The 21,851-nt window shown below is 50.8% G+C and overlaps 1 protein-coding gene and 1 pseudogene across 2 annotated transcripts; one reads left to right on the forward strand and one right to left on the reverse strand.

Annotated features, from left to right (window-relative positions):
• The first annotated feature begins 2,693 nt into the window (after positions 1 to 2,693).
• LOC119111997 (protein unc-119 homolog B) lies at positions 2,694 to 16,618 on the forward strand. Of its 2 annotated transcripts, none has more exons than XM_037235923.1 (7): positions 2,694 to 2,766; positions 3,387 to 3,491; positions 5,629 to 5,709; positions 6,588 to 6,698; positions 7,285 to 7,396; positions 8,071 to 8,243; positions 14,020 to 16,618. In XM_037235923.1, the coding sequence occupies exons 2-7, from the start codon at positions 3,404 to 3,406 to the stop codon at positions 14,124 to 14,126; spliced, it is 672 nt and encodes a 223-aa protein (XP_037091818.1). In that variant the 5' UTR covers positions 2,694 to 2,766; positions 3,387 to 3,403; the 3' UTR covers positions 14,127 to 16,618. The 2 variants fall into 2 exon arrangements, with proteins under 2 accessions (XP_037091818.1, XP_037091817.1); XM_037235922.1 differs by lacking the exon at positions 14,020 to 16,618 and adding an exon at positions 13,715 to 13,967.
• LOC119111157 (protein unc-119 homolog B-like) overlaps positions 16,159 to 21,851 on the reverse strand; it is a 16,906-nt pseudogene continuing 11,213 nt past the window's right edge.

Below are 21,851 nucleotides of genomic sequence, written 5' to 3' on the forward strand. Positions count from 1 at the left end.
GCGAATAGGTCCCTGACCTAAAGTGACCCAGGCCGACATTTCGTTTCCATGAACATACTCTCTAGCTTAATCTTTCTGTCTAGCTTAATCAGTGGACACCCTCGTTCTCCCGGACTCTTGAACTCCGGGACGCCCCTTTGCATCGGCTCGGTGCGCATCGACTGGACTTTAGTCAAGGGCGTCTCTCCGCCAGGACTTACTCCTCGCTCTGATAGGGGGAGGAGTTCGATGCGGCCCCCTAAGACTTCTTGAGAATACCTGCTCGGAGTGTTTTGCAATCGCACGCAAAGTCTCAGTAGCCTATCGGGCATCCATTGCGCGTGGTCTGACACCAAAAACGTGCTCCAAGCTTTTGTGGTTTGGAACAGCAGCGGTTTTTGAGAAACACTGTACGGCGATCTGCGGCCTGAAGTGTTGGGCGCGTGGCAGCCAACGGTGCCGCCGAAAGCGTGCGGCGGGCTGACATTACTACATTAACATAGCTAAGTATCATAAATGTTTATTCAAAACGCACCGAAATGTACACCATTTTACTCAAAATTGAACACAAATCAAGCCCATATAGGTCTTATGGCGTCAGATGGTGTGGTCTTCAATGCTTGATGTAAAGTGGATAAAGTACGATTTTCTGCAAAAAAATTGACTTTTGACCTGACATAACGTAATCAATCATTGACCTAACAGCACACAAACTAATACCAATCACGAGATCTTATTAGGACCAATCCACTGGTGCTTTCCAAAAAGCTCTATCTTCATTACTTTGGAAACGCCCGGAAACGCCAGAGCATTGACCCCTCCTATGAGTCCACACATGAAAAACCGCTGAATCAGGGCGAGGATTAGAATGAACCCTTCACTTGGATCTAATACCAGCACCACTGCACTTTTGTTTTGAGGCAACTTTCTTTGGGGGTCCTGCAACGGAAGCGCCCTATTTAAACAAAAGAGGTGGCACAGTTTTCAGATCATGCTGTAGAGGCCCAGGCGGTGGAGGGAGGAGCAAAGGGGATGAGCCTGGGATCATCAACTTTCTGGATGTTTTAGCATTGGCCCTTTGAGCATTGAGTAGGAAACAACGTAACTTTTTTCGGACAGCTCAGAGCCCGGTTAAGTGTCTGAGCGGCCTAAGCAATCAACAAACATGAAGGATAAAAAAATAGCGTGAAAGATATTGACAGAACAAGAGTGAACGGAGGAAATATCAACTACAATAAGAAAGGCAACAGTATATTAATTAAAGTGAGTAAAGACCGACCAAAATAAGAAGATACAGCCTTCATATGGCGAAGTGCACGAACAGCGCACGCGCGCCCTGTTTATGCCGGGCCCACGCAGCGCGCGACGTGACCGGTCCGCGGACAATCCTTCAGCCTGCTCACAACTTCTGTCAAACAAAGATTGGCTTAAGGACCTACTTTCGTCATGACAGCCGTCCTGTCATATCGTGGACGGTGGTGTTAGATCTGATGGGTCCCGTAGAGTCAGCCTGGAGCGCAGCAGGTAGTGCGTGATGGCCGGCGAGCCTCGGCGCAGCGTCGGCATCAAGCTGATGACGATCAACAGCAGATATGATGACCCAATCTGGGCGTCACCGACGGCGTGGCGCTGGTAGCGGCAGCGCCCCGGTGTCCGTGTGTCTGCTGGCGCGCAGCTGGTCCAGCGGTTCGTCCACCTGGCCATGTCACAGGGTCGGAGGCGCCGGGTCAGTGCCAGGCCGCGGATACTGGCCGGACGGCGGCGGCGGCGGCACCGTGGCGTCGCGGCGCCCGTGTGATCGACGGCGTGCAGCTGGGTGAGCAGCTAGTCTGCCAGGTCATGCTGGGGCAGCGACGCTGGGCCGGCAGTCGCAACCGCTTAGTCGGCTTGATCTTGCCTGGTCGATACGGGCAGGGACGAACGGCGAGCGGGATATGGTCGAATGAGGAGCCTGTTATGATTGGCAGCATCAATTGGCTTTTGATTGGCTCCATCCCATGGATGCGGATAAATATAGCTCCTGAGGATATGTGGTCTAGGTGTGGCCAGGACGTGAGTAAGGGAAAGTTTCTTTGACCGGGGATAACTTCCGATGGCCGGCTCCGACTGACAGCGTCGGTGATGATTGCTGGCGATTGCTGCGCAGCACGCGACGCGCATGTCTCCCGGGCGGCAGAGGCCGCACCGTGCGGCCATGTTCAGCTGCCCGGTTGGTGAGCACTGACCTGAAAACCGGCGCTGCTCCGTCCCAAAGATGACAACCTGTCCGTCTCGGGTCGGACGCGACATTCCGCGGCTGCTCGGCCGATTAGCCCAGTCGGCGTTGGTCCGATTGTTTCAGACATCCAGCGGTCTCCGGGAAAAATCGTTCTGACAAGAATAGCCAGAACTGATTTTCGGTGCCTCTGTACGGATCCACGTTGTTGTGTTATCGGCTACGTCACTCCTTCTGTTGCTCTGATTGCCACTTAATTTGATGTCACTGTCGTAGCATTCCTATGATTGGACGTGATTTGGCGATATCTGGCGTTATCTGGCGATATTTTTGGCACGGATATAGTCCAAGCAAAGTTATTATCGTTTTTGGCAGTACTTTTGGCATCAACGTTGCTGACGTCATGATGTCATCAGCTGACTGTGTTTGTGGTCGCTCCTTGCATTCCCGTGAGGGCTGGCTGCGTGTTGCGGCACACGCCTCACCCCAAGTGCTGTTTTTGGGGTGGTGTCGCGCTGTGGGTGGGCGGGGCAGGCGTCTCTTATTTGTGAAACGATATCTGGTGCGGGCAGGTAAGAAAGACACTTAGTGTTCGCCTGGGAAGGCACATTTTTACGTACATATTTTGTTCATTTGGGCAGGGTATATGTCGAAAGTGAAAGCGAGAAGGTAGCAACCGATGAGGACTGTTTGACGATACCCAAGCACTGTGTGTTCTGTATCACAACGTGCTACAAAACCACGACCTTCATAGCATCGACAGAGGTATACTAAGTGTTGGGTTACAGTGCAAATAACCCCATATCAGTAATGCTCACAGTCAAACATCTTTCTTTGGCCCACCAAAACAAGTGAATGGATGGCACAGTCAGTGAGATGGTGAATTGAAAAATAAAAGAATGCATCTGGAGCAAGAAATCACAGGATGCCATGTCATTGTGTACATTGATACATTGTATACATTGGATACCTAATGCTAAACTGTTAAATTGTTTATTGATTGCTGTTTTATGCACAAATGGTAATGATCAGTATTGCTTTTTAGGCTCATCTTCACATGATTCAAGATGATGTCATCAGCATATTTGTATGCATAGTATGATAGAGATTTATGATATGTAATGTACCCATTGATGCACATGTTTTTTTTTTTGCTGAGCTTGAACAATGCACTTGTGTCCTATTTTTGTAGTAGATCACCGAGAAGCAATGAGTGTCAGGAGCAGTCAAGCTAATGACAAGGGCACTGGCATCCTATCTGGAGGCAACAGGAACAGTTCTACCAAGCCAAGTTCAGGTCAGTCTTATACCAGCATTGGGGGCCAAATGCTGAACATCATACAGCATGCTACATAGTAGCATCCATTGAGAAACATGCCACATGATCCCATTCCAGCTGCAGACGTGCTATGCTGAGCTGGGACTGGCTGACTTCCTGCCAGCCAAGTGTATGATGTGTGGGGGGAAATGTCAGGAATCTATTTTCTCCCAGAAGGGGCTGCCTGGACTTTGACTTTGCACTGATGTGTTAGTAAATGCATGGTCATGCAGAAAAATGGAAAAAGATAAATGCACATGGCTCAACATGAAGTGGTGTGTAAGGGTGTGATTGGCAGCCAGAAAATAACTGATGCGAACATTCCAAACTATGTTGATTAAAGTCTTCCTAGGGGTTCATTTCCAAACATTTTGAATGTGTGGTTTGGGTTTTAGGACCCTTCTCAGGCATGGCTTGTTGCTTGCACCTGGAAGCTACAATCAAAGGTAAACAGTCCAGTTCATCAGATTAATTAACCACTAATCTTGGTTTGATTTGTACCTTGCATGTTAGGTGTACATTTTGTCTTTGTCTTATTCAACTTGTGTACCCACAGGGCTAGGAATGTTAAATGTGCCATACACTGCTCCCATATAACCATCCCAGACCAGTTGCTTTGGCCAGTTGCCACCCATCCTGCTCATGCCTGCCAGCCTACACATTGTGTCTGCTCTTGGACTTGTATCCAGAACTGCTGGTATAGGTTGAGCACCTTTCCCATTGAACACAGTGGCAGTGAACTAAACATGTGAGTCAAAATGCATGCCACATGGTGTGTCAACCTGCTCCAAACATCTGGTATCACTCAGAGGCCTGGCAATCCTTGCATGCACTGTGTGACAGCAGTGATCTGCACTGCCATGTGTGTCAGGTACAGGTCACATCTGATAGTTCACTGGTCTGGTAAATGCTTCAGAAGGAATCGTTTGCCCAGGTAGCTCACTGCAGGCCTCCAAATGGATTTCCAAATAGGTTCAGCAAAAGAGCAGACCCTGTAGAGTTCCATGAAACAACCCACACCTTGACATCTTTTCAGTTCCGTTATGTGCACGGAACACAAATCAGAACTTGGCTGTCCTCTGCCCAATATGCAATCGTCTGATAGCATGGCATTACGTATTCCAACGCCGTCGGTTTTCCGTCTGGGAAGACTGCGCAGCAGTGTCATGTTCGTGCGATGTCAGATTACGGTTTCTTAATTAAATGTGCCGCAGCTCCCGACCGACGGAGTAAAATAGCCCACGAACATTCAAACCTCACCACGAGCTGGTTTCGGTACCCCACAAGTGGGCTTGTCATCAAGTATGCATATTAATGATAACGAGAGCTGATGCTTTCTCCCATTCACTCCTTCAGTATTCCAATGTTTAGGTCTGTGTTTTCTCCCCAGTCATCGGAAGCAGCATAATAGCCGCCACCTGGCTTTCCCTTATCTTCCAAAAATGCCTGTCTACCGGAGACGGTCACGATTTGGCGACAACATGGTTCGGTTCCGTATAATCTGACGGACGCGTGAACCGATTGACTCGCAATAAGGAAACTAAAGCTGAATTATTAAGTTATGTGCCGACTCTATTTGTGAATTTTTGTTCTAAGACGCCAGGAATGGAATCGGCCTTGAATTGGCCCTCCCCCAAGTGTGAAGCGGTGTCGAAATGGTTAAAAGTTACGAGGAATGAGGTACGATAAACCGTCACAAAATAGAAACATACATTGAGGTGATTTTATACGAGGTTGGCTCGGCCATGGCAGTGATATGCGTAGAAACGTTCGCACTGTATTATTTGACAAATATGGATGATAATAGGCGCCCCTGTCGGCGTGCTGGTCTAATGGCGCAAATGGGAGCGCATTTATTTGAACGTTTTCACCAAAGTGGTCATTTTGCATCTCAATGGTACGAGGATTTCTGACGGACGAATTGTTGCGTTTGTGGCGGCTGTCATGATGCGCCGTGGTTGGCTGCGGTTAACTCCATCAGCGTCGCCAAAACCACCAACGTCGCTAACATCAGTGGCACGACGCGCCTCTTGCAGCCTTGTGACGGCTCGTGTGATGCAATGCTTGCCCGTGCTGCCAGCGTCTGCCGAGTGTGTCATGCTGTGCGCCGTTCCAGACATGATCTCGGAAGAATCCCTCGTAGGAAAGCCTGTTGTCACGCCCGAAGACGTGCTCCGTCTGGACAAGATAACTCAGAGTAAGACATCGGCAGCCCGCTGGACTCTGCTATGGTTGTCGTCAGGACTGCTACCTGGGGCGGGGCCAACACATTGTATAGGGATCCAAACTGACTCTCGGGAGGCCAGCCAATCGTTCCACTGTTGAATTAGAGGGCTACACATTATATGGAGATCCAAACTAACTCTCGGGAGGCCAGCCGATTATTCCATCGTCGAATAATAGGCCTCTCGCCACCACCAGGGGGACCGTGCCAGGCCTCAGGTGGGGCCATGTCCCTCACCCTCGCCCCAATTGATGGCTCCCCATGGATCCTTTCGCCAGAAGGATTTTCTGTATCCGACCATTCGTGTACATCCCTGCTGGCATTTCAATACTGCCAAATCAGTATGCTTAATAGTGATGCTGTAGAGAAACGTGTGTATCACGCGCTTTTCTGTCCATTCTTTTTTGGATCACGTCCAAATAAGATATGGGGAGGGTTTTTTCTGGTTATCAGCCGACCGACCCACTTCACACAGCAGCGGTTTCGAAATTGTAATCTGTCCACCGCGGCTCCAGTTTTTGTCTGGGGCTCAGCGATAAGATAACCGTTTCACACTAAGTGCCTGCATAGTATTGTATGAAGATGCGCCTGGCCAATGTCATGAGAGTACGATTCGTGACGCGATTCCGGCAGATTAGTAAATAAAGAAGGCCCTTGTTGCTGGGGGTTACACTTGGTTGTGGGAAATCCGCTGATTGGTGTGGTTTTACGTGGTTCTGTGAGGACATTCGCACCTGTAACGATAGTACTGAGTGCGTCCATACAATGAGTGATATGAAAAGGAAACTTCAAAAGTTACCGCGCCACCCGTCGATTCCACGTATCAAACACTTGGCTCCTTATCCTCACAGATTATCTATGTGTTCCGGAGGCCAATATTTACGATATCGATTTCACTCGCTTCAAGATCCGTGATTTGGACAGCGGAGCGGTGTTGTTCGAAATCGCCAAACCTTCAGTAGGTAAGTCATTGTTTCCGCTTCTGTATCAAACGCAAAGCATTGTGATCCTCCCTGCCTTCATCGCCCATCGTTTCATCCCCAGTGCCCGCACCAGCGTCGTGTGTCACCGGGGTGTGCCCTGGATGTCAGCCATGAGGCGGGGTAACCGCCGCCCTGGCGCGAGCCCCGGCCGGGCACCCGCACAAATCCCTAAAGAATGGCCCCTCTGCGCTGAGAGGCTCGTTGGTTTAGGACACGCGATGGCCACATTGTAGCCCCACGAACGGCCTCTCCCTCAATGACATAGTCCTGAAATGGCCAGGACTGACGTAGAAGACTCAAACCCAAACTAAGTGAAGCAGCCGCGCGTACTGAGTGGATTGTCTTGCAGAGACCAACTTAAGCCCAGGTTATCGCCATTTCTGAAAAGGATATCATCGCTCGATAGCATTCGCTGAGTGCACCTGGTAGTATCTTGATAGCATCTGTGGACTGCACTCATCAATATCTCGATAGTATTTGTGGACTGCACCTGTCGCAAATTCGTTATTGATACGAACACTATGACCCCACCCCAAGTATCAGCTGGCCTGCTCGCGCCTTTCAGACTACGAGCCGGATGATGGCTCGGAGCCGGAGGAGATGGACCAGAACGCGGGTCGCTTCGTGCGTTACCACTTCACTCCCAAGTTCCTTCAGCTGAAGGCCATTGGAGCCACGTAGGTCACGTCGAGCCGATCGTGTGGTGACGCTCGACCTTGTGTGTCGCGGACCGCACCAGTGTCGTGCTCTGTCGGGCCGGGCTGTCCGCTGACACACCAGACCTACTGACGTTTCTCGTGACGTCATGTGGTGACGTCATGTGGTGGGACGAGGCGATGGCAGCCGTCGGTTTAGTGCCTGCAGTCTGGTCACTCTCTGGGTCATGGCGTGTGGGAGATGCTCGTGATGCTGTTGGGTCCGTGCAGTGCTAGAGCAGGTCGTGCATTGCTGTGGACACGCCGCCGAGCCGGCATACACCGCTGCTGACGTCTACTTTCCTGATTGCTGTTGGGCCCGGCTTCCTGGGACGTATGAGATGAAGCTCTGCATCTAAGTGCGTTGCTAGGTCTCGCTGGCTTCATGATAAAGACATTCATTGGCACGGAAGCTTCGAAAGCTTTCCAATCAGGACACATTAACTACTTAAAACGCCCTAATACCCAATCATCATCAGTCGTTCGTGATGCATCTTGCCATCCCCTCCGTCATCTTTCTTGTCATTCCACCATGATGTTTCGCGTGGTTTCATTTCAGCCCCCAGGAGCGTCGGTGTCAGGCGTCTGTCCGTGATCGAGTGTCAGTCGTCTGCGACGCCGGGACCGTTGACTCATGAGCTGCGGCCCGTCGGCAGGGTGGAGTTCACTGTCGGCGCCCAGCCCGTCAACAACTTCCGGATGATCGAGCGCCACTTCTTCCGCGGCAAGCTGCTCAAGACGTTCGACTTCGAGTTCGGCTTCTGCATACCCAACTCGCGGAACACGTGCGAGCACATCTACGAGTTCCCCAACATCGGGCCGGACACAGGTGAGTATGCCGTCCACGACGGCACGGAAGACGTGCGAGCACATCTACGAGTTCCCCAACATCGGGCCGGGACACAGGTGCGTATGCCATCGTCAACAGCGCGGAACACGTGCGAGCACGTCTACGAGCTCCCCAACACCGGGTCGGACGCAGGTGTGTACGCCGTACACAACAGCGCGTAAAGCTCGAGGTTTTCGATGACATCGCGCCTTCCAAGCGGTCCGCAGTACTGCCACGCCTTGCGGAGATCGGACTCACCGAACAGCGTGTTTGAGCTCTGTATGTGTAGGTATTAGCCTGTGTGATCCCCTGATGCATTGACAATTTGTTTTGGAGACATATGTGTATTTCGCCGTTTTTTCAGCGGTTAACGCTGTAATGCTTTTGTGTAGCTTTGGCACGGACATTGACCATAGGAAGGGCAGTTTGCTTCAGTGATGCCGCCATTCCAGTAGAAGCATGTGAGCTATAGCTTTACCGCGTCCTGGTCCGTAGCAAAATGGGGTCATGATAAAACACGGTGCTATCATTCTTGGCCAGTTTGACCAGGACTGGCAATAAATTCAAGTTGGGCGAGATTCCCGTCGCTCTTTGTTCGTTCTTTGTGGGTTTTCAAAAGCTGAACCACATTCTGACGCTTCCTTAATCACAGTTTAGCATTTTTCGCCTAAGAATGTAGTTCGAGAACCCCTGGCAGCTCCACTTGTTTGGCTTTCACTGGGCAGAATATACTCAGCGTTTAGCTTCTTACTGAACTGGTGCCGCGGTTAAAAACCAGTGAACGGGTTGCATTGCTCGATACCCAAGGAGAGTGAATGCTGGATGAGAAAAGGGAATAATGGGGCTTGCCATAGCAAACACCGTGCAGGTTTGGTCTACATTGTTCCGGAATCGTATTCATAACCAGTTTTTGCACAGAATGGTGGCTGAGGACTGTTTGCGACGGGAATGGTCAGGGGCAGGCAATTTTCGTGCTTGACCTGTCATCGGGCTATCACTCTAGACTGACGAGTATTGCTTGGGTAATGGGCCATTATTGTTGACCAGATTCATACTCTACACCCACACCTGGCACACCCGCTTATACGCCAACCATGCCATACATCCTTGCTGTCCGTGGGGTACTGAAAACAACGCTACGTGTAGGAACGGCCCTGCGTGCCGTTGAAATCACGTGCTCGGTGGTCTGACGTGGCTGAGGATCCATTGTGGGTTGGAACGTGCACAACCAAGGTGATCATCAGCTTTGGCAAGTTACGCGATCCTTTTGTTGATCTGTTGTTTATGGTCCCTAGAATGCCAAGTTAGGGAATGACAGTTACGGGTTCTTGAGTGATGGTTGAAGGAAACGGCTAGTACCTGAAAGGCCTTCAACTAATGCAGGTGGTTAATAGTGGCTGAGCTAATTTTGGTGGTGTCCTAGGAGTCCGACCAATATCAGCGAGTTGAGACTCGCTCCTCATCCTTGCTTCGGGTTCCCCAGAGTTATTGGCATTGGTCGCGGTGAACGGCTGCTCGTCACTTTGGCCAGTGCTAGACAGGCCTCCATTTGGTATGCATGTATTGCGCTGGAATGAATAATAGCTTCGCTATTCGTTGCCCTACCTTTTTCTGTGCGCATGCCCTGACAGCTGACCCCTGACTGCTTCGCTCCGGCCATGTCCCGCAATATCCACCCCCCATGCCGTGGTGGGGGGACGACCCCTGGCCATCCCGGCGCACGGCGGTGGGACGGCCCCTGGCCGACCCGCGAGTCTGGCGGCGGGCGGGCGCGCCGCCGGCCGCCGGAGACACTGCCGGCCCGGCACGGCGCGTATCGAGCGACCCGGCCCCCGCGTTCATTACCGGGCCCGGCGGCGGCCATACAACATGGCACGGCGCCGCGGGCGGCGTGGCGCGCCGCCACACTGCCATTGGGCGGCGGCTCACCTGGGGCGGCCGGTGACCGAGCGGAGCCGTGGGGCTGAGGGGGTGTCCGTGGGCGGTGTGGCGTGCCGACACACTGCCATTGGGCGGCGGCTCACCTGAGGTGGCCGGTGACCGAGCGGGGCCGTGTGGGAGCTGAGGGGGTGTCCGTGGGCGGTGTGGCGTGCCGACACACTGCCATTGGGCGACAGCTCACCTGGAGCGGCCGGCAACCGAACAGGACCGTGGAGGGCTGACGGGTGTCCGTGGGTGGGCGAGGTGTGATTTTGAGGTCGGCCGGGGAAGCCAAATGAATAGGTCTAGTTGGCCAGGTGAATTGTCCCAGATTCGTGTTTGAGGTATTTCCGCTCAGCGAAACGCCTCTAGCTCCGCAGTACCGCGCGTCCGGCAGATCGGTTTCAAAGCGTCATTCAGTCAACGGAACCTCCAAGTGGTGCAACGTGTTGTCTGATGTTTCATGAGCTGAGTCCGATCTGCTTGCTTCTAATCCAATCTAACTCCCTCCAGGCGGAGGCGTGGATGTCGCTCTCCCTGTTCCTCCCTCCAAGACGCTATATTTTCACGACCACAGAAAAATAGTGTCGCTTCTGAGGGTGTGTAGCGGCATTTTAAGCCAAATTTCAGGCATGTACTGTTCATTAGCAGTGAACGGTGTTCTGAGGCACAGCTTCTGTAAACGATGATAATGTACAAACACACGGGTCACTTGGTATTGGGCATTTCAAGGTCGACCAGGGTCAATCACGGTATTGTAATGTCAAATGTAATTTCGTACATTTTAGGGGTCCTCAGTCACTTCTTTGCACTAAATTGCACTGCAGATTCGCACTGGTTCAGAATTTTTTTTCATTCGCATTTTTTGACCTAATGTTCTTCAGTCTTAGAAATAAGTTGGCCTAGAACGTCACCGTTTGACATGATGGAGTTTCACCGTAAATCGTTTTTCGTAAATCCGTAATTCCGTTTCACCGTAAATCGTAAATCGATTTCCGAGGCACCAGGTTATCGACAGGTTTGTACTGCTCTTCTCTTGCACATTTTGGGGCAAAACGCCCCCCCCCCCCGCCCCCCTGCATCGAAAGGGAAGCGCGTGGAAACAACGTCCGTTCGGCTAGGTTTAACCCCAAAACACAAAGGGAAGGTGTCGCCCTCTGCGCATAGACTAGTAGGTAGTGGGGTCACCTGAGGTTATAACGCATGTACTCACCTGATCGTTGGATGATCTTGACTTTGACTGACGCTGAAACTTACCATTTTCATGTGCATCTATAGCATGAGTTCGCTGTAAAAGGGCTATGAACGTTATTTTGTTCGATTCATAATTACCACTATGCCACCATAACCACCACTAACGATACCGTGCGTACGGTGTCAGGAAGAAGACCGTTTCCATTTTCCGCCGTACATGCTTCGGGAACAAGGTCATATCTAGATGACAGGCCTCAATGATAGGTTGGAACCTTCAGTTTTCATGTAAGATGCTTCTAAATAAGCCATTCTAGATTTCAATGTCCGACCAAATCAAGATTATTCGTCTGAGGGGTTCGCGGTATACCCCCGACAATAGCTGGAGTGTCGTCACCACCTTCTCGGGCGCGGGCTGACTTGACCTGGTAGGGAACTGCGGACACCGCCCAGAGGCTTTTGTGCAAAATATACCCATTTTGTGCAATATATATGTATATATATATATATATATATATATATATATATATATCTATGTAGGACTATTTTATTTACAATTTTACAATATTATTATTTACAATTTGCTCATTCTGGTAATGGGTTCAGAACAGACGCGCGTCCGTGCGGTCTGCTGGCCGATGACTGGTCGGCAGACCGCACGCAACAGAGAGATGGATGACCGGCTACACGCTAACGGGCACCTGAATTCAGTTATTGGTATATATATATATATATATATATATATATATATATATATATGTGTGTGTGTGTGTGTGTATATATTAACTTGATAAATGCCTAGCGGTATTCAGAAATTTCCTAACATACCCAGTAGCTAAGTGTCATATTATATTTTACTGCGAAGATGGAATTCAATGCAAATATGAAGATAATCGCTAAATGTGTACGTAAATAACCGCATGTGATGTCTCGTGAATGCTTTTATTTACAATTTCAATTTCAATTTAAAAAAGTTAACAATTTCAATAGTGCCGCTTTTGGAGTAGATCTGGCGTGCAGTGCAACACCCCACCACGGCAGCAGTGAGCCGGCCTGCAACAGGCGGCGGCACGGCTCTGGTACGGCCGAACCACGCTTCGTTGCCCCGCGTGACGCCGCAGGTACCGCTGGACCAGGCGTGGAACACCCCAACAGGGGCGCCAAACATGCACGGCTATGGGCCCCTCGCTGTCGCGTTTGGACTCTGCCCCAAGTGTAGACGGGACTTGCCGTATTAACGGATACCGGTCGTTCTGTACAGTGCACATACGCCGGCCGGTGCTGCCACTGCACACACGGATGTAGTAGTTTGTTTCAAATTATGCCGTGACTTTTCGGGTGCTGCAGCTGTCGCGTTTGATGTGCTCTTGACTGCACGTGCGCCTTGCACGCCGCCGTGTGACTGGGCCAGCGCTCTGTACATGCGTCGTTACGTGGCTGTGCAGTTAGCGTGTGGTAAGGGCAGGAGGTGCATGACGTCACACCACGCTGTTTCGGGCGGACGCCGGACCGATCGATCTGCGGTCTGTTTCCCGGACAGCGACCAATGCACGGGCGTCTGTCAGCTGGCCAGACATCGACCAGTGCATGGCTGTCGCTCTCAGCTCTCCCTCCCTCTCTCCCTCTCTCCATCTCTTTCCCCTCTCCCCCACTCTGTCTCTGTCTCTGTATGTGCTGTCCGTGCTGAGTGATGCGTTGCGTTCGATAGCAGCTCACAAAATGGCTCCACAAATAAATGATGATCCTCTGTAGAGTAGGCAGACTGTCCATCTTTTTGTTACTTTCGACTGCTGGTTGTCGTCCATGTAAGCCATGATACTCACTTTTGCTTTCACCAGACTGGTGCACACGCACACTCAGCAATAATCTGGGAACCAACGCATGGGAATGCGACGTAGAAATTCTAAAGGGCAGATGATGTCGCGTCGATTTGTTTGATGCTCAGTCTACAGTCTAACGTGCGTGCACTTACTGAGCATTCGTCTCGAATGCGGTGAACAACCCACAGATTTTGAAATCCGTCGACGTGCGTAGAAACTATTACCGCGTCGTTTAACGTTTACTAATTTAATTGATAGGTGGTTTTGCAACTCGACTTCAGAAAGGTCGCTGTCTACTGGTGCTGTGCTTCGTGGGGGACTTCTTAGGCGCAAGTGCTGGTTTCTGCTGCACGCGGGAAAACACAGTGTGGCAGTATTGGCGGCTGTTGACAACTTTCAGCCCGCCATAGTGTCATCAGAGTGTTCCCGGAGAACCTGAGAGCCCTTCAAACCATTCTGCAGTTCGCCAGGCTATGTTTGCTTTCGGTTTCGGCGGGCCATTCATTTACGGTCCCGCTTGTCTCCCTGCTCTGCCCGCAGTGGATGAGATGATCCCATGTGGTCCCTCACGCCCCTTTGCTCTGCCTGCAGTGGATGAGATGATCCCATGTGGTCCCTCACTCCCCCTTGCTCAGCCCACAGTGAATGATATGATCCGATGTGGTCCCTCACGTCCTCCTGCTCTGCCCACAGTGGATGAGATGATTCCATGTGGTCCCTCACGCCCCCTGCTCTGCCCACAGTGGATAATATGATCCCATGTGGTCCCTCATGCCCCTCCGCTCTGTCTGAAAAAGATGAGATGATGCCATGCCGTCCCTCACCCCCCTCCGCTCTGCCCGCAGTGGATGAGATGATCCGGCACCCGTACGAGACGCGCTCCGACAGCTTCTACTTCGTCGACAACAAGCTGATCATGCACAACAAAGCAGACTACGCGTACAACGGCTAGCGAGCCGCCGGTGGACGCCTGCACGGGGAGCTTGGGCTCGTCCGGGGGGACGTGTGCACAGTGGGACGATGGTGCTCAGCTGACAAAAGACGGGATCACGTAGGGTAGTCAAGTCTATATCGATTTCATATATGGGTGCACCGGATGTGCTTACTGTGTGCATCCCGGCGTCGGGGGTCTGTGGGCATCAGTGGGATGGCTTTCTGTCTGTGTGACACTTGTCGAGAATGGAGGAATCGTCTGACACCGGGATGTGGTAGGATGACGATGGATGCCTGGATGGAGGTTGAAGGATGAAGGACGCTCGACACTTGAATAGGGTGTGGATGACATTGGATGCTAGGCTTATAACGGTGACACAAGCGTGGGGAAAGCCGAAAATTAACCTCTTACGTCTGGCAAGATCAAAGAGACCGCCGGGGCAGCTTAAACGGGTCTCCGGCGGGCGAAGGGGGAGAGGACGGACTGTCTAGTCTGCAACTTTTCCAACCTTATCTGACGTGGCCGTGTGCATCTTAGAACTAACTCATCGCATGTTGAACCGACGCAACCAAACGTAGAAAAACTGCATTCAAATTCGGCACAGCATTACTGTTCTAACTATCGTTACCTCGGTAAGTGGGCATGGCTGGCGGCTGGTTCATTACAAAGCATTCACACCAGCTCTGGCCGTGTTGTCAGGCCAGTTCTAAGGCGAATACAATATTGCCAGTGACATGGTAAGAACAGCGGAAACTTTACCTTGATCAGAACGAGGTCGCTACACTGTACTGCAAGGGTTACCTGTGACAGGCCAGCTTTCAATAGATCTCTGTTGGTGCTTCATGCGGGGACTAGAGGTCGTTTAAAAGTGATTTAATTTTGCTATCCTGATTTCTCCTCATATGCGTGCCGATTGTTGCGTTATCTATATGTGCATGCGTAGGGCACATTGTGCTGTGCATTGGCGCGTAGTATGCAGTGATACATTCAGACGTGCACTGCATTTTCGCACCTTATTGTTTCGGAGATACGCATTACATGCAGATCATATTTCGTCAGCAGGTAATCCCGCCAAATTGTCTTCAAAAGCCGGTCGATCTTATGCTTATTCTGTTCCAAGCTACACCGTTTCTCTGGACTCAGTTGTACGTGCGCGGGATTTTGATGCTTTAAGTGCCGTCGAATCTTGAATGTGTTGGTGCCCAGCCTGACGACACCGCGTCGAGTTTGATTGCTGCCGTAGACTAGTGGTTGTGCTAACCTCAAAGTGAATGCGTTGGTTGTAGGACGGTTGTGATGACGTCAAATAAGGCTGGGTAAAGGTGTGGGTGATGAGTGAGGGCGCGGTCCGAAATCTGTCTCACTGAAAACGTGGCAACTTGAGCGTGGGCGACGCAACTGCAGGACGTCTGGAGGCTGAGGAGGGCCGGCGGAGCGAGCGCCCGGTCGTGATGACGTCCGGAGCTTGTGGGTGCCGCCCGGCCGATGGCAGCTGGCTGACGCTGGGTGCCGTGATGTCCCGGAGTGCTCGGGTGACGCCGAGCTCGCTTTAGCACCGGGGTGCACACAGGTCTTCTGGCACGGGTTGCACTGATTCTGCGTTGTGAACACCTGTCGCAATATGAGCATGTACTAATGTATGGTGCGCACGGAGCTCGACGACGCCACGTTTTTATCACGCCTCGCACCCCGGTTGTGTTACATGTAGGGTAATATGTTCGTCACTAAGGACACTTGCAATATCGCTTGCGTACTTTAAGTATGCGCATGAAATGTGTTATTTGTTATGCACGTCCCATGTTTTCTGAAGATTTGTTGGTGAATGCTCTCAAAGCGGTCCAACTAGCCGACACCTGCCAGTTGTCGCTGTCAATGTCCTTTGTAAGGGCGACTTGTACCGAGTGCGAGGACTCATTTACGCTGCGGAACATTGCTGCGGGCCCGACTCTATTCGTTATCATTCCCAATGTTTGTTTCTCAACTTGTCAGCGCTCGTTGTCGAAAGCGCCCTGTAGCTCCGTCCCACGGGATACACGGTCGATGTGCGGGCTCAGTTGCCGTGCGCTCTGCTGCCGGCGGCCGAGCCGGGCGCGGGCGCCCCCTCGGACGTCGGCGCTGCCGCCGCGTGCAGTGTGCGGCGGGGCCGTGACGCGGTGTGCACAGTGTGCGGCGGGGCCGTGACTTGCACTGACGCGGCGGGCGGGCGCTGCGGGGCGCGCGCCGTATTGTTCGGCGCCGTTTGGCCGGATGTAATATTGCCGTGGCGGCAGCGGCCGCCGACTGTGACCCGGCGTGTGCCCATGCCGAAGTTGTGACCCCGCGCCGCCACCGCCGGGGTCGACGCATGCTGCGGGGGTGCGGCGGGCGGCTGCCGCCACTTTGCACTGCTCTCACGCACAACACTCCGTCCGTTAGGCAGGGCGGGCGGCGCTGGCGCGGTGGGGTGGCGGGGCGCGGGCTCGCCCGGCCCTGCCCCACCGCCTGCCGAGGCTGATCGCGTGATATGTCACCAGGCTATCTTAGCCGTCTCGGAATATAGTGTACGTTCTGCCGAGCTGGCCGTGTTTGTGAGCTGACCCTGGGATGGACGGAGAGGGTGCAATGATGCCGACTGGAGGGGACAGGCAGCGTCACCTCCTTGACATCCACTCATTTCAACTCGACTCGATATTATAACGCACTGCGTCGCCACACGCCGTCTTGATGCGAGCATTGCGTGACCATGCGGCCGATACGCCCGGCCTTGGCATCAGCGTGCGAGATCCATTGCCGCAAATGAATCGGAAATTGCTGCGCGGATTGCGTGGTACAGTTGCGCTTTGACGCCCGACATACAGCCTTGCGTCACGGCGGGATCAGAAGCTCCCAGACAGTTCAGAATCAACAGGCGGGAAACCGTGGCGGCTTCGGAACGATATGTCGGGACGAGGTGGAGCGTTGGCTGGGTGTCGCAACATGGCGCAACAACCACTGGTCACGTATTAATTTTGCACGCGAGATGGCAGGATCCTGTTGAGTGGAGCTGTTGCTGGCGACTGTCCCTGTCCCTGATGTCGATCTGCTTCTAGCGAGCAGCGTGTCGCTGCTTGACGTCTGGTCGCAAGACCTGGTGACCGGCTTCACGTGTGCGCAAACGTTGGTAGGTGCCTACTGATCGAATCGAAAACACTAGGATATGTATCGAGAAGTCATGAGTGGCGATTTCAAGTGCATGTAGGGGCGTATAGAATGCAAATCTCGTTTGATAGTCAACAGTGGTGAGAATCTACTAGTGACAGTACAGCCAGGCAGCGAGGTCACTTTACATACCTTCGGATGGGGATGGTGAGTCCGCCCCTCCCCTCAGTGCCCCTCTGAGCCGCCTCAATACAGAAGGGCAATACAGAAGGGCAATACTGGATCAAAGTAATGCAGAAAACTCTAACGTGTGTTACATTAGGTACCTAGATGCATCACTAGCAGTATCATGTTCATTTCGTACCACAGTATAAGCGTAGGAACGTTTCAAAAAGTGGGCGGCAGGGGGGCCGAAATTTTACCGACGGGTCGGCATTTTTAATAATTGGGGAGGCATCTGCCTTTACAAGTTAGATGTAAAAATACGATCCGGGCATAGGCTGGTCAAAATTTCGATTGCCCATAGCGCTCCAATTTTCGCCGCCTGCCTTTCAAAAGATAAGCTTTTTTCGCAGCATTTTAGGCAGAGACCTATTTGTGAGCTTCACATGCTACTTGCCAAAAACAATGCGACAAAAGTCATGAAACAAGGATTTCTCTGGTAAAAACTAGTTGCCAGGATGAAGGACATTCGTTCGGATCTTTTTCGTCTAAGCGCTGCTCCCGTCCGCCGTCGGCGTCCGCTACCCTGGACTGGCTGCCCGTCGCGTGACTGACTGCGAAGTGAGCGTGCGTCTGCTTTGTTGGATGTTTATGGATCAGCATCTCTAGCTATTGGTGTGTAAAACAGGTGAGACACCTGTTACCGCAGCAGAAAATAACCTTTCGAATGAACTTCCGAAAGAACGAAACGGCCCACATCAGGCATGAATTTGTCCTCCGGCCATTCATTTACCCTCCCTCAGTATCGCTAACTTAATTGCTTTGGTATAAGAGACGAAGGTACGCACTTTTCTTAAACATGTTTCGCACATATATCTGTCGTAGGCCTTTAGCGTGACCTAATATTTTACAAAAAATGTTTGTGTTTCATATATTGCCGACAGCGCATGCAACTTCTGTAAAATTATAATTATTTTGCCATCTCACTGAAACTTTACTCGCTGTTTGAAATGGCTACCAGGCTGCACTCACCATCTGCACTTGCCATTATTACCTACTTTGATGATATATAGATATAGATATAGATATAGAGAGAGAGAAAGAGAGAGAGAGAGAGAGAAGAGAGAAGAGAGGAGAGAGAGGAGAGGAAGAGAGAGAGAGAGAGAGAGAGAGGAGGAGAGAGAGAGAGAGAGAGGAGAGAGAGAGAGAGAGAGAAGAGAGGAGAGAGGAGAGAGAGAGAGAGAGAGAGAGAGAGAGAGAGAGAGAGAGAGAGAGAGAGAGAGAGAGAGAGAGAGAAGAGAAGAGAGAGAGAGAAGAGAGAAGAGAGAGAGAGAGAGAGAGAGAGAGAAGAGAGAGAGAGAGATACACATATATATTATATATATATATATATATATATATATATATAGGCATTTCATGAAGCGCTCTAAGCACAGTGTGACTAGACCTCACTCAGAAAGCCTTGGACTGCCAAGTCATGTTCGAGGTTCCAATAAATAGCAAAACATGTCAGTGGTTTTTCGCCAGATTTGAAATATCTAATTGCACTAACTTCTCAAGCGTCGGCCACGTGGCTCTCAGCAGGGCTGCAAGTTAACGATTTGGTGACCGATCATTGGGGTATATGTTACCACATAGTTGTACTATGCCAGTTCCCGCAGTCGCACCCGAGTGGTTCAGATTCCGCACTCCGGTATGAAGTAGGCATCAGGGGTTAGGTTCTTAAGGTGGCTGAATGTTTGACCTGACAGATTCCAGTTGCGCGAGACGAATGGGTCTCCACGATTATACAGCATGGCCGTGTCAATGCATTTCATGACACGTGAAGGGTCCTCCAGCTGTTCGCAGTCAAAGTTTTCCGACGAAATGCGCGAATGGTAGTCTCAAACAGTTATCTTTGCGAGTCGTTCAGACCAAACTCAAAAAGAGAAAGCTTTTGCAATAAAAACTTACTTGTACTTCGTGGCTCAACATAAGCAGCACTCAACAATGGAAGGGGACAATTTTCTTCAAGGCTTTGCTCGTGTGGTGCCGAAAAACTTGCCGTTTGCTTCAGTCAGCATGTTGATACAGGGCGCCGGGATGGTGACATCTAAACAGACGCATTACGCGCGTCGGATGACACTTATGGCACATGGTACTGCGCTGTTTTGTCCCATTTCCCGACGAGCGCACCTGGTGAGGGGCCCTTGTCCCTGAAAACCAGACCCGTTCAGGAAGTGCCTCCGTAAGTTTATGTCTATCTGATCGTCGTTGTAAGCAGCAGCGGTTGCCTGCACACTCGAACATGCCTGCATCCTTCTGAAGACTTATTCTAAGCAATATCTTGCGTGTGCACGGTCGAGTACCAGCACAGCTGACGCGTGACAAGCTAGTCTAGTTAATCGCATCTTTCGTTGCGCATGCACAGCGAGCAGTGCTGATTCGATTGCTGACTCGGTCTGTACTGAATGTATTTTCTATTTAATCAGGCCTTTCCTGAACGCCCAATGTTCTTCTAACGTTTCATGAAATGCCTTAAAATGCTCCATTGATTGGGCAAATGGCGTAATGCTGTTTTCTGCGGATTGCGGCCCCGAGCTCGTGACCTTTTCAAAAATGCCTGAGTGTTTCAACGAAACAGCGCAATAGCGATAATTTTGTGAAATTTACATGAAACACCGGCATTATATAACATGCTTGTTTTGCCTGACAACCTGGCCTATGCTAACCGCCTATGACCTATCTACCTTGAACTTCATGAACCTATGCTGAGGGGACTGTAAGTAGGCATGCAGTGAGCGAAGGCTATATAAAAATACAGAACAGAGCGTAGGACCCTAAATTAATCTTAGTTTGGCCCTAAATATCTCCGTTCTTCGTGCATGGTAGATAAAATTCTGCCATTTATCACTTGAAGTAGTTTTGCCCAGTAGGCTTTCAGGAAAATGGCAGGTGAACTAGGCAAATCGGTAAGCATGTCTAAAATAGTGCGAACCTGAACTGAACGCAAAGTATGCCTTAAAAATTTGTAGTAGGGGTGGTGTAGATAAGATTGCTGTCCTCAAGCTCCAAATAATGTGTGTGTGTGGGGGGGGGGGGGGGGGTTCATGGTCCCCTTGCCCATTAGCCTAGTCTGCAAATATTGAAAAGCATATGACGCATATGATAACACCCTGGATTGTAATAAAGGCAATATGTGGTGGAGTTTATAAAACGCAGTGCGGTCCAAGTACGAGTAAGCTCATGCTTTCCTCAGCAGTGAAAAATGTATTTAAGGAACAATCGAGGCTATGGTACTCAACCGCCAGTTCGATGACAAAACGCAATCAGCAATGGCGATACTTATTAGAGATTCCCCATCCGTCAAATCATGGCAACAAAAGGTGCTCCAGGATGGGCCCTTTGTGCTACAAGGACTGCAGCAGCTGGACCTGCTGCAAGTGGCTGATTGTCTGGTCGATTGCTCACGGCGATGCGCCCAATTTGAAGAACGAAGGTGGTTGCGGTTTTGAAGGTTCACTGGCTTGTCCACGTGGACATGGTTCTTGAGGCTACCCCACAGAAAAGCCACGGCACGAGAGTCTTAGCTGGTGTGATACCATGTAAATGATTCTCGAACCAATCCAGTAACAAACCAATCCAACCAAGAACGAATCCAAGTCCGTGGTGGTGTGGCCCGTCCTCCTAAAGTCACTTACGTCTCATTCCGTGCGATCCCGAGTCATAATTTAACGAATTGGAGACTACTGATGACTTACACTGCTTTTTATCACGTTTTGTGATTGATGGCCATTCAAGTGCCAGCGCTGTCTTCATTTTCCGAGAAACACACTTGGCAGTGCGGAGTAAAACTGGAGATAATACTGATCTAGGCCACCTTGCATTAACGACAGCTTCACATAGAAACAGTCAGTTATATCACCTTTCTGCAACTTCTATATAACACAGTAGTAAAAGCCTCATTCTCCGTAGATCGTAAGAAAACCAGGAGAATGGAGAGATAATGTATCCGTCTGCTGGCTTTTCTACGGGGAATAAGGCTGTTACTACTTTCTTATCTATATGCACAATGCTCCTTTCAAATGCACTCAGCAACTTACCCTTTTCTACGACTTCTTTACAAACCTGACGTATTGTTAAACCGAAAGCTCGCAACACAATCCGAAATCTCACTCAGTGCTCTGCGTATCCGTTTTCACGAAAAGTAAGGGATGCTTTAATGTGTCTGCGTTTATACGCCAGGAGATCAGAAAATACGCGCGCCGCTCTCCATGTTCGTAATGCATCATAAACAAAAGGCAATCTTTATAAATAAGGATTGTTTTCCGAATTCATGGAGTATGCAGAATGGCAATACAGTAGGATTCAACAGTCATGAGTGCATTTCAGAGTGCTAAGTACAAGCCTTTTGAGGAGATGTATCTCTGGCACGTACGCCTACGTTAAACAGTTTTTTTTTAAAGCCCTAGCCCGATGGTAAAT

This window comes from Pollicipes pollicipes, unplaced genomic scaffold (genome assembly GCF_011947565.3).
Source record: "Pollicipes pollicipes isolate AB1234 unplaced genomic scaffold, Ppol_2.1 Scaffold_7261;HRSCAF=8764_pilon_pilon_pilon, whole genome shotgun sequence".
Lineage (NCBI taxonomy): Eukaryota > Metazoa > Arthropoda > Thecostraca > Pollicipedomorpha > Pollicipedidae > Pollicipes > Pollicipes pollicipes.

Coding starts and splice junctions, on each gene's coding strand:
- LOC119111997 (XM_037235922.1), top strand. CDS start 3,404: ATGAGTGTCAGGAGCAGTCAAGCTAATGACAAGGGCACTGGCATCCTA. Junction 3,492..5,628: donor TTCTACCAAGCCAAGTTCAG/GTCAGTCTTATA, acceptor GCGCCGTTCCAG/ACATGATCTCGGAAGAATCC. Junction 5,710..6,587: donor TCTGGACAAGATAACTCAGA/GTAAGACATCGG, acceptor TTATCCTCACAG/ATTATCTATGTGTTCCGGAG.